The sequence below is a fragment of the Pterocles gutturalis genome, unplaced genomic scaffold, assembly GCF_000699245.1.
Source record: "Pterocles gutturalis isolate BGI_N339 unplaced genomic scaffold, ASM69924v1 scaffold25706, whole genome shotgun sequence".
Classification (NCBI taxonomy): Eukaryota; Metazoa; Chordata; class Aves; order Pterocliformes; family Pteroclidae; genus Pterocles; species Pterocles gutturalis.
In genome coordinates this window covers 21,301-33,298 of record NW_010101192.1, presented here as the reverse complement: position 1 = coordinate 33,298, position 11,998 = coordinate 21,301, and the positions used below count along the sequence as shown (strand labels likewise).

The window sequence follows — 11,998 nt, the reverse complement described above, 5'->3', positions numbered from 1 at the left end:
ACCTGCCAATGTATGAAACGCGTGCGTGTCCGACGTGGCTCAGCGGTTGGGCAGGAGAGCGTGTCTCCAGGTCCCCCGCGTGCTCACAGAGCCGTGTTTGTACCTGCATGCGTGTTGGGTCAGGGGCTGGCATTCCTCAGGCTCTAGATGCCTCCAGCCCCGTCACCTACGGGATGGTTTAGTCTAGGCTGACGGTTATATGAGCACAGAACTTGCTTAGTCGATAAGACAAAATTTGAGAGCTAACTGCTTACAAAGGAGTTTGAGTTAGAAGTTTGGTAATTTTTCTATGCCAAACAATGATTAAATGAGTGGCTGCCAAAGAGAGAGCTGCAGTCCCAAGGCTCATGGGGCTCTGCTCTAGGTGTTTCCAGCGGATGATTTGGGAGGTGATTCCAGGCACCCATAACCTATTGCACACTTGAATGGTTTTTAGTCCTCAGGTTTTGTTAGGGGGTCTGTCAATTGGGTCCATTAGGGCCTTCGTTTGTGAAGGTGCAAGCTCAAGGCAGGCTCTAAAATGTTATCTTCACAGTTAGTGTGTCATGGAGAAAAGCTTGGTAGTTTGGTGCGAGGTGACCAGAGAGGTGATTGGGATAATAATTGTCTTAAATGACTCTGTCTCTGTTGTGGAAGCCTGACTTCTAATATTATCGGCACTGCATGTGCAGGTTAAAAAAAAAGGATGCTGAAGCTTAAGTCCCTGGAGGTGTTAGGTCTGAGCATGTTTGCGGGTGCGGTCATCTGCTGATGGCATTGTCTGTGCACTCAACAGCACATGGAGCAGAAGAGCCTGTGGTCGGCAGGATTGCCGAGCTGGGATCCTTTCCCTGGGCTGATGATGAAGGTTTTGTGTTACGATTACCTGTGCTGGGTGTATTGTATTTCTTGCTTCAGGGAGTGTTTAAAACAAATTCCTGTCTTCCCTTACAGTCAGCATGAAAACGCTGATCAAGATACAGGAAACAAGAACACGAACGGTTTACAAAGGACAGTGTCATCGGAATCAACAGACTCAGGTACGGCTTCCTCAATTAATAAATAACGGGTAAGAAATAAAAAGTATTGGATCTTTACGTGGCTTCCACTGCAGGCAGCTTCCAGGGTTCGGATCGAGAACCTGTGCTGCCTGCCTGCAGCCCTCTGCAGCTGTTTCTCATTCTTGCGCCCTGGAAAGGAGGGAGACAGGCAAACCATCGCTTGGCAAGCTTCTGCAGTTCATGGCTTGGGTTGTGGGGGCGTTTTTTTGCTTGAATTGCCCTGCAGTATGTTAGCAGCAGAGCTAGCACGGAGGAAAAACTGGTTCTGCCCCTGGAGGAGAACTCTGACAGAGATGGCTTTTCCCTTTTTCCTTAGCATGGCTGTTAAGACATGGTTCCTGCTCTGTCACGCTTTGTCCTGCAGCAGGATGTTTATCACTGCCATTTTCTGATTGCCTTGGTGTTCTGCCCGGTACCTGGCAGTAGTTCACCGCCTTATCGTGAGTGTGTCAACCTCTCGTGCAGTTGAGACAGCCGAGGATGAAGGCAGCTCAAGTTAGCCCCAGACAGGCTTCCCTAGGAGTTGGGTTCCCACCATTCTCTGGGCTGCGGCGTCTTGCAGATATTGGCCTGTGAGCATTTATAGCTGCGTGTTGGGGCTGTGGTCTGGAGAACGGGGAGATAGGGTTTCATTCTTCATTGTCAGGACCCGTCGCATATCTGTGTTGGGCTCTGAATGGGACCGATGGGAGTTGCTGCCCTTTGATGAAAGCAAACCCCGTGTGGTTTCTCTCTTTAAACCCAAGCTGTGCTAACCTGCTCCGCACGCTCCAGTCGAGCCCATTGAGCAGGGTTTGTCTTGTGGTTTGGGGTTTTTTGCAGCTCTTTGTTAAAACAAGCTGATGGTTTATCTGCCACATGAGGAGCTCTGTCTTAGTGCTGATACTTGCCCCAAAGTATTTTCCTTTCAGATGAGATGTTTTATCAGTGGAAATGAAACAAGCTATTACCCCATAACCTGTAGAATCAGGGAAGCTTCTGATACTTCATTGGTCCAGCCCAGCGATGGAAATCGGTGTCTCCATCTGAATTTATGCACCAGTCTGACTGCGTGGTACTTTCAGCCTTCAAAGGAACTTTATGAACTCCTAAAACACAAGCACAGCTCACGAACCACTGAGTGGGACAGAACAGCCAAGCTTGCTAAATCTCTGCTTTCTTGTTGACTTTTTCTTTTTTTTTTTTTTTTTTTTTCCCCCTGTCTTCAAAGCAGGTCTTAAGTGCTTACAAAACACGATTAAGGTTTCTGCTGTGCTGAGACCACTACCTGTGGTGTTAATCAAATTAATTCTTTGTAGTTGCTTGTTTAGCTCACAGTCACTGGAGCAGCAACAAGTCTTGTCATGATGGTATAGAGAGTGTCCTGGTAAGCTGTTGGCCCGTCGCTAGGGCTTGCAAATACCACCGTGATACAAGAACTCCTCGGGGAGCTGGATTTAAGCAGGCTTCATATCTGACTGTGCTTAAATGCTGCGTAGCTGTAACGTTTCCCTCGGTTTGTGCTCGTGGAGTGCTTGCTGTTATTTCCAGTACCCTCACGTGCTTTAAGAAGGGCCTTTTGGCTACTTTTTTTGAATGAGCCCAGAATTTCTTCCTGTAAAGAGGTGTAACTGAAAACATGGCTTAAAAATCCTAAAGGACCAAGCTGTTGGTTAAGAGGTCTGAGAGAACAAGCAGAGAGCGTTCCATGCGGCGGGGCAGCACTCGCTTCTGTGTGACATCCTAGGCAGGGCTAGGGGTGCTTTGTTTAATTACTCCTGCTTTTCCCCAAGCACTAACACCTGATTATCGATGGTAAAAGCCCAACAGGATGGAGTATCTGTAACTTGTTCACTTCTACATGGAGATGAGGCTGCAGAGTGAACCTGCGACATCAGATTCCTGCCCGAGCTCGGGGTCTTTTGGATGAAATCCAGCGATGTCCAAGAATTTGTGTTTCCCAGGTGCTCAGTAGAAAATATTTTCTCTCCTCTGCAGGTTGTGCTTTGGATTCGCCTGGTCCTGCAACCTCAAACGATATCATGGAGGAAACGTACGTAGCCATGTGCTGAGCCTGACTTCTGACATTTCACCCTGCACCATTAACGAACGTAGGCTAACGAGAGGCTGGACGTGGCTTTGCCTTTGCTGGCATGTGTGCAGCGGGCTCCTCTCTCTTCAGCATCTCGAAGTGCATGCTGTAGGGCTCTGCAGCTTGAGGTGGCAGGTTTTCTGTCTGCTGCATGCCCCAGAGCACTTAACGAGTCTGGGGTCTGAGTCAATGTGTTGTACCAACCAGACCGAGCACAACATTAGCATCTCACCAGGAGGCTGAGCCTGCACCCAGCTGCATCTAAGCTGCGATTTTAAACTCTAAGCTTGTATGTGCCTTAACTGGTACCACGCAGTTGCTCTTAGCTTTGAATTTGCCACTCTCAATTAGATTATTATTATTTTCCCAATCTTCTCTTCCCCAGGGATGGGGGACAGATGCTTTTGGTCTCTGATTTACCGAGCTTTTCTTCCTTCAACCTAGCCTCTTGCCTGAACAATGCTGAAAATTCAAGGAAAGGAAAGGAGAAGGAGTCTAGCTAGTAGTTTGAAAACTCTGATGGGATAAGCTTGCTATAAAGCTTTTGAAAAAGACAAAGTGTCATCAAGAAGCATGTTGGCTTCTGCTTAGCATAACTCTTCATGATTTAAATACAAGGTTGATTTCTAGTGTACGATCCTTCGGTTCTAACTGTGAGGTGTCTCGCTTGCTTTTAGGTTTGAGAAAGCAGTTCTTGAATCCAGCAGGCTGCAGTAAGTACATTTCTATTTTAACTTCTTTGTCAGTGACTGTTGTAGCTTACGGAGTTGTATTGGGGGGGAGATAGTGAGTTCTACTCACGTTACTGTATTTTAAACCAAAATGTTGAAATAAATCTTGGTTCTCTTTCGTTGTAGCATGCGAATGCCTTTCAGAAGAATACATTCACTGCCAGTAAGTGATGGTGATATTGGTCTTGTATAAATGTTAATGGATTTAGCATGTTAAGTGTTTTTAGCTGGATACAGTCTATAACTTGTTAATTTTCTGTCTTCAAGAACAGCTGCTGTGGTGCTTAATTAAAACTGTCAAAATTACAGCTTGTAAACTCCAAATCTCATTTAAATTAGCGTGAAGCTTCAGTGACATGGCTTTGTCACTAGTGCCATTGCAGCATTTTGTTACCTGTGCTGAAATGTCAGTGTAAAAGGCTCCTGCACATAGTTTGCACCAATTAGTAGTCAGAGACCTTACAGCCTTTATTAACCCTTGGTTTGCTGAAAGTGTAGTTGTGCACAGACTCTGTTGCACAGTACTGAACTTCTGTACGAACGTTGCAGCAAAGCCTCCTGGGATGCAGCCCTGCTCTGAAGAGAAGCCATTCCGATTCTCTGGACAGTGATGCTTTTCAACCGCTGGAACAAGATGAAAATAAGGAGAATGTAAGTGTCGCTGTCTGCTTCCTGTGATGACAGGGTGTAAGAGGGGGTGGCAAGGAAGCTGAATTAGCACATGCCTTTGACAGCAGATGCGGGGAAAAAGGCTTTTCCTCTCCACCAGGCTGTAGCTCAGACATAACGAAGTTTTGCAGAGCTTATTTTGGGGGAACTCACAGTGAGGTGTGACAGCACTGATACAGTGGCTGCAAACTGATAATAGGTCGATAAAAATTATGAAGATTTTGATTGCGCAGCTCTACCTTCGTGCTTCTGAACCTGACTCCTTTCAGACTGTGGCAAGGGAAAATGTATCGGTACTGCTGGCTTTAGATAGCTACGAGGGGAGCCTCCAGAAAGCTGTTGAGATGGATCACCTCATCTCTTTCCATCCCAGACATGGGGACCCCTTGTTCCTTGCAGCACAAGTGTCCTTTTGCCTGCTTGGTATGAGAGGCCTTGCTGCTGGAGATCCCATCGGCAGCACTCTGAGAGGTCTCTGCAGAAGAGCTGGTGTCAGGAGCCAGCCCTGGCTGCCTTTAAAAGTGGTTTATTTTGCAGAACTTGACTGACAAAAGAAATAGAAAAGCCTTAAGCCTGTGGGTCATATCAAGAGGATGAAAGCTTGGTTATGTTAAATGGATTGTGACATCTTTAAGTTGAAAATACTCTCCTTCGGACTATTCCGGCTGGTAGCAGGGAACTGAAATCCAAAACATCAGGTAGCTTAAAAAAAAAAAAGTCCTAGCAACTTATGCTGTTTGTAATTTTGTTAAAAATTATCCCTTTGCTCTTTTTTAATTCAGGAATCGTTTGAGTTTAAGAAGCCAACCAAACCAGCTTCTCGTAGCTCTGCGCATGTCCATTCCCGTGATGGAAAAGGTGTTCCTGGACCGAGGCAGAATTCATCTGCAGCTCGGACAGTAAGTAATATGGTGTTATTTGCAACTAATTCTCGCCCGATCCTCTGCACGTAGATTGGGAGGAAGAAAAATTGCATCAGGATTCTAAGACAATGCTGTTAATCACTGCCACTCATGTGCCAAACAGAAAAACTTGTCTGTCTGCTGGATAGGAAAACTCTTGTCAGGTTTGTCTTAGGAGATGCTCAGGAGTTTGAAACCTGGGTTGTTCTGTAGCCTGTGAAAGATGAGTCAGCGCAGAGCTGAGGCTGTGCTGCAGTCAGACAAGGCCGTGTGGATGTTGATGTGGAATAGAGGAATTCCGTTTGTCATTGTTTTCACCATCAATAAAGTAGATATTTACACTGAGGCAGATGCTTTTGGAATAATGAAGCCAGCTGTGTAGATGCAACACACTCTTATGGCCAGATTAGACATGCAGGAATGAAATTACCTTATTCATATTTTATTGCTTAGAAAAAGTAACTGAAAGAACATGGTGTGGGTCCTGGTACAGAAAGAGAGCTGGGGGGCTAAGTCTTGTCTCCGCTCCTTAAATCTAGCAGCCCTTCGTCCTGCCTAGTACTCCTGATTTCACACCTAGCAACTGCAGAGTTCGTGTTAATTCTTGTTCCTACTGACATGACCCATTTCTCTCCTTCACACCTTCGCTGGATAGCTTCTTCCAGAGAAGAGAGTTATTGCTTAACGAGGCTAACGAAGCGCTCTGCTGTTGTAGGGGTCAAACAAAAGTATAGGAACTTGGGGTTTGCTGAAGTCAGTGTGTTCAAGGTGGTGGAATAGCTGCCACCTTTTATGTAGTGCAGGAGAGGTGTGGGTTCACCTCTGTGGTTACGGCAGCCTGCAGTGAAGAGGTGGGATGTTAACTCTGTCTTCTCTCAGCTTCCCATGGGTGAGATATCCCCAGGTGAACAGGATAGTGGTCTTCTCTGACTTCCTCTGAAAGCGAAGATGATGATGGATTCCTAGAGCTGTTGGATGAGCAAGATTTGAAGGTACGTACAAAGGAAATATGATGGACATTTCGAAATTGTCTCTGACAACCATACTTGTCCATGGTGCATGTATGTTCTAGCAGAATTCAGTGTGGTAAGTCAAACTGCAAACAGCTAGGGCCTAGGGAATCCTGGAAGATCAGTTATCATCATCATCGTTGTCTTTTTCAACTCTTACATTTCAGTGTCTGAATCATTTATGTGCTGTTTCCTAGTGCAGACAGTGGGATTTACTTGGAGCGTGAGCAGCAGTTCATTTAAGAATGGCTACTGTTCTTATTGGTAGATGAGAACTGTGCTACTAGAGAGTTATTTGAACGGTTGGCATTTTTATTTAGAAACTTGCTGAAAGAGCTAGAGGTGATATTTGCTTTTGAGACATTTAAATAGAAGACTGTTCCTAGCTGAATTTGAAATGCTTAAAGCTTCAGAGGAATATCATTGTTAATCAATCAATGAATTGATGTTATTTACCTTGTCCAACATGTCCCAACTCTGTTATTTCATCGCCTAGAAATGGAGTTAAATTCCTAACACTGCTCTGACAGCTGAATTCAACTGGAATGTTTGCCCAAGCTGTGCAGAAGCTGTAGATATTTACAGTCTCTGCCCACAGCAAAACAGACGAGAATGAACTTTCTTTTTTTTCTCAGAACGATGAGGAGGTGCCATCTGATGTGGCGAGCCTCTGGACTGCACCACTAGTCATGAGGAGAGCGGACAATCGGGTGAGTGTTCTCGTCTCTGTTCCGTTGTGCTCTCCCAGGACTTTGTTCTGGCGGCTGTTTTCACTGCCGGGACAAGCGCTCCCACTGTCTCTGCTCCTGGATCTCGAAAAACAACAAGGAAATGAGACGTGGCATAAACCCCCTTCACCGTTGTGATCTCTAAAGCCTGCTCACCTGGAAGACTTTGTCAGTGTGGAACACGCTCATGGTGTGTGTGTATAGGCGTTAGCTTTCTTGGTACAAAAACACTTCATAAATGCAAGGAGATCTTGACTTCCCTTATCAGCTGCCTCTTGACCACATTCTGCGCAGGCTGACCTGGAGTGCCTGGTGCCTGATCTTCTAACACTGGGCTGCGAAGGGAGTTTAGACTTCAGCAAAAAACTCCTTACACAGGGACTGTGTCTTATAGAAGGCAAAACTTGTGATAGTTTGCGAGTCTGAGGCTTGCTAAGTTTCTGAGCTAAATCTGTGCTAGACAGCTCTTGACTGCTCTCCTTTCTCGTAGGCCAAACGGTGCCGGTTGTTTGGCTCTTCATCTCTGCCTAATGGTGCAGGAAGAACCACCCAGAAAAGGATGGAGAGGTCCCAGGAGGAGAATTCTCCAGGGAAAAGCAAGAAGAGGAAAAGCCTGCCTGGAACACCTTCTGAGGATTCAACGGTTGGTGGCTTGGCATCCAGTTTTGTAACTCGGCATTGATGAGGAGAGGGTCTGATAGAGGTGTTTAGTTGATGAAGGTTAATGAGACAGCTTTTTGAGGTGAATCGCTGACCTGGCAAAACTGCATTCTCTGGGCATAGTGCAGGAGATTGGGGGAGCTGGTGCAGCAGTTGCCTACCCTTGAGCCTGAATTTTGCTTGAATCCAAAGGGGAAGCTGGGGAGTCGTAGTTCAGGGCTCCAGAATGAACTCTGAGGTTTCTGTCATGCTCTGGGGAAAGGGGTCTTTGCTCTCGGTGCTCGGCATTGATCTCTAACCTGTCTTCCTCTAGAGTTTGAAGATAGTGAAGACACAGTCCTCCACAGCAGAGATCGAGAGCATTTTGGACAACGACCAGAGAGATCTCATTGGTGACTTCTCAAAGGTAATTTGAGTGATTTGTTTTAATGATCTCTTTTGGTAGAGGTGTCTCAAGCTGGCCCAAGTAAGGCACCTCCCTTCTTTAACAGAACGTATTCCAGTGACGAGGAAAGGCTGTCGGTGAGGAGGGCGCTTTCATGAGTTAGACATGAAGTGATTCATTTGTGGTTATTCAAGAAGATCTACAAACCCCTTCAGTACAGGAGTAAAAGCTAAAATTCTGTCCCTGAATTTTAGAATTCTTAGTTTTAACTCTTGGGCTTTGCTTGTCAACAAAGTATCTGTGTTATAAAATTAACTGCTGAACGCTGTGCTGTTGCCTCTGTGGCTCACGCTTGGGTTATTCTCAGTTGACTGCTGTCTGTTTTCTAGGGTTACTTGTTCCACACTGTCGATGGCAAACATCAAGATTTAAAATACATTGACTCGGAAATGGTATGTGCTCCAGGGAGAGTGAGAAAAATTCTTTACTGGGGGTGGGGGGGAAAAAAGGCGCCACAAAACCATCTTAAAACAACTGAACTTCTTTCTTTTTGCAGATTGTGTCTGTGCTGACCGGGAAGTTTGCGAGCTTCATCAAGGAATGTGTGATAATTGATTGTAGATACCCATATGAGTACGAAGGAGGACACATCAAGGTATGTTGGCTCCGTAAGCGCAATGCGGAGTTGTCTGAAGTTGCCCCTAAGGCAAACTGGGGTCCCTTGGCACCGCGTGGGGCAGCTCTTTACTAGCGAGCGTCCAAGGCCACGTGGATACGTTATAGCTGAGGTGCCCAAGTGCCTCATGGGGGTCTAGGATCCTGTCACACCTACGCCCTGCGTGAATCTTGGGGCACTTTGCTCACATGTGGTCTGTAAAATTATTTCTCCCTCAGAGGAGGGAGCATTCCTTTTCTTTAAGTGGAGGAGCTGGCCTATGGGGCAAGCAGGAGACGGTTCCAGAGGAGGATGTAAGATACTCGGTGTCCAGCATCCTGATATCTAGGGAAGCTAAAATTAGAATACTAAACCGCATTTAAACCACAGATGTCAAAGAACGAATGGCTGTGCAAAACATAATTGAAGTTTGCTGCCTGAGCTAGCTGGCCAGCCCTCAAATGCAGTGAGGTGGGAAGGGACATCCAGCGAGCCACAGCCTACAGCTGTTGTAATGGCCACCTGAAACGGGTCTGGGCCACCCAGCGTCCGTGTTAGACTCCTTGTAGTGTTCTGCTTGGGTTTGAAGCTGTGTTCCCGATGGCTAGAGAGGGCTGCTAGAATTCCTGTAAGAAACTAAGATGAGGAGACAGCTCGCAAAGCAGTGGGATGGGTTTGTTCCTGTTCTCCTCCACTCACTGCGCGTGCTCAGGCGTGACTCTGCCTTCACAGGGTGCTGTGAACCTGCACATGGAAGAGGATGTGGAAGAGTACCTGCTGAAGAAGCCAATTAAGCCGTCGGAGAACAAGCGAGTGATCATCGTGTTTCACTGCGAGTTCTCTTCGGAGCGGGGCCCTCGAATGTGCGTGATTCCACACCCCTAGATCAGAGCTGACTGCTGTGCTAGGCGAGAGCAGAGCTGTCGGGGCGGCACTGGTTCCTGTGCTGGCATGCTGCCTCGTACGCAGTTTCTCGGGAGCAGGTGGCGGTTGTCACCCCTGGCAGGGATGTGATGCTGCCCGTGGTGCAAACGGCCGTGGTGAAGTTGGGCTGGGGCGCTGGAATGCTTAGAGGCAGAGGGGGAAGACCTCTAGCCGCAGTTTTGCAGCCAGTGGGGCTTGTCTGCCCGCTTGTGATCGGCAGCAGCTTGCTTCTGTAACCCGGGGAGTGGGAAGTTGTGGGTGAGGGCTGTTCCTATGTGTTGTTGGTTGAGTGTGAGATTTAATGGAGGATCTTCTCCTGCTGCAGGTGCCGGTTTGTGAGAGAGCGGGACAGGCTGGGGAACGAATACCCCAAGCTGCACTACCCAGAGCTCTACATCCTGAAGGGGGGCTACAGGGACTTCTTCTTACGATGCCGTGTAAGTAACGTTCTCTAAATTAATCTCTTTTGCACTCAGAGAAGAAGAAACGATAGATAAATAATACCGATGTACTCAATCAGGGCTCTCTTTGCAGTAGTGAGGTTTTTGCTGGGGTGGCTTTTCCTGCTCCATTTCACGGTGCTCTCGTGGACTGCGAGCAGTTAAAATCTGTCAGCGAGGCTCTCGGAGCCTGTTCCGTCCTTCAGAGCTGTCTTGGTGCTGTAGCTGAAAGGTTTTTCCACTTGTGTCAAGAGTCAAATATAAAACTGGTTTCTGCCCTTTTGTAACAACTACCTGGGAGTTATCCAGAGAAGGAACTGAGCGCTGCTCAGCCTGCAGGACTAGGATAGGAGAGAGGCTTGACAGTAGTTGCTGTGTAACAAATGGAAACCTGGAGTCTCACGCTGTGCTAAAATAGCAACACTGACAAACTCCAGCTTTGAGTTTTCAGCCTCTAATTCAGAAAAGGAAACTGAAAAGTGCCCAGCAGCTCCCTTATCAGCACTGTGCGGGCGGCATTTCTCGCATCGCTTGGCTTCTGCTGCTTCAGTGTTTCCGTGGCCATCCTCTCCTTCTCCAGCCCATTCTTCCTGCTCTTCTGACACAAACTGCAGCCTGACTGTCCCTTTACTCCCCCCAGGCCCTTGCCCTGTGGATTCCCTTCCTCCTCTGTGCCTTGGGGCGTTGTGAGATATTTGGCCTTTCTGTGGCCGCTGGGGTGGGGCTGGGGGAGGCTTCCCAGGGGGATGTCGGGGCTCTCAGCCTTTCGGCCGCCGCGGGGGATGGCAGTGTTGATGGCAGCGAGGGCTGTCCTGTTTTTTTGGCTCTCCCTGTGCTCCGCTGGCTCCCTGGGGAGGTGGACGCCTGGGTTTTTTTTTGGGCTGCGGGTATCCTCTCCCCGAGGTGGGAGGACCGAGTGCCTCGAGGTGGCAGCATGGAACAGGCGACGGTGGCCTTCAATGGGCTGGCGTGAGAGGCAGGGGCTGGCACTCCCCAGATAGGAGTGTTCTTCAACTCTGAGCTATTTCAAGGTGAATACTGGATAGATGTACTTTGTGTATCGCTGTCTGCCAAAAATTTGAGGCGAGAGCTCTGCGCACAGCGCTGAGAGTCCTTCATTCAACAGCCATCGCTTCTGAAGTGGCTGTGAGCTGCTGTCGCTTGGCTTTGCTCGTCAACGTCTGGTGCGAGGCTGCTGCTCGGGGTGGGACTCTGGTGCTGTTCCTTCTGGTGATGGTTGTTCAGGGGCTGCCAGGCCCTGGGGGTGGGTCTCACAGAGATCACGGCTCCCGTGGCACGTTGAAGTGACACCAGCTTTTCTTTCCCCAGAGTTTCTGCGAGCCCCAGAGCTACCGCCCCATGCACCACGAGGACTTTAAAGAAGACTTAAAAAGATTCCGCACCAAAAGCCGAACCTGGGCTGGCGAGAAGAGCAAAAGGGAACTCTACAGCCGCCTGAAGAAGCTCTGAGAGCTGAACCCAACAAGCAAAGACTGCCCAGCACGGGGGGGAGCCGGGCCTGGGTCTTGCTTGTGGTTATCGGGTTCCAGCTCCCCCCTCCTCTGTCTTACTGGGAACACCATGGAACTGGCTGCAGGCTTGAGCCGAGCAACTGGGACCTGACTTGTCCGAATACTCTTGTTATGCTGCCTCGTGGAAATGGCTTCTGGCGTTCTGTGACATCCCCCAAGCGCCCCGCAGTCTGCCCCGGAGGAGTGGGGAGAGGCTGTTGCCCGCCACGTGCAGGGGGCTGGGCTGGTGCGTGGGGAGGGTATTTTAGTGC

General features: G+C 48.3%; 1 protein-coding gene across 1 annotated transcript; it reads left to right on the top strand.

The window, feature by feature from the left end:
* Positions 1-933: 933 nt before the first annotated feature.
* On the top strand, positions 934-11,685 carry CDC25A (cell division cycle 25A; the record flags this gene model as incomplete). Its single annotated transcript, XM_010082641.1, has 15 exons — positions 934-1,019; positions 3,018-3,072; positions 3,789-3,824; positions 3,969-4,005; positions 4,392-4,493; positions 5,294-5,422; positions 6,331-6,405; positions 7,059-7,133; positions 7,642-7,794; positions 8,125-8,217; positions 8,586-8,648; positions 8,753-8,851; positions 9,584-9,714; positions 10,101-10,212; positions 11,545-11,685. Coding segments are annotated over 15 exons (1,387 nt in total), but the record flags the coding sequence as incomplete, so codon positions are not given.
* Between the last annotated feature and the right edge of the window lie 313 nt (positions 11,686-11,998).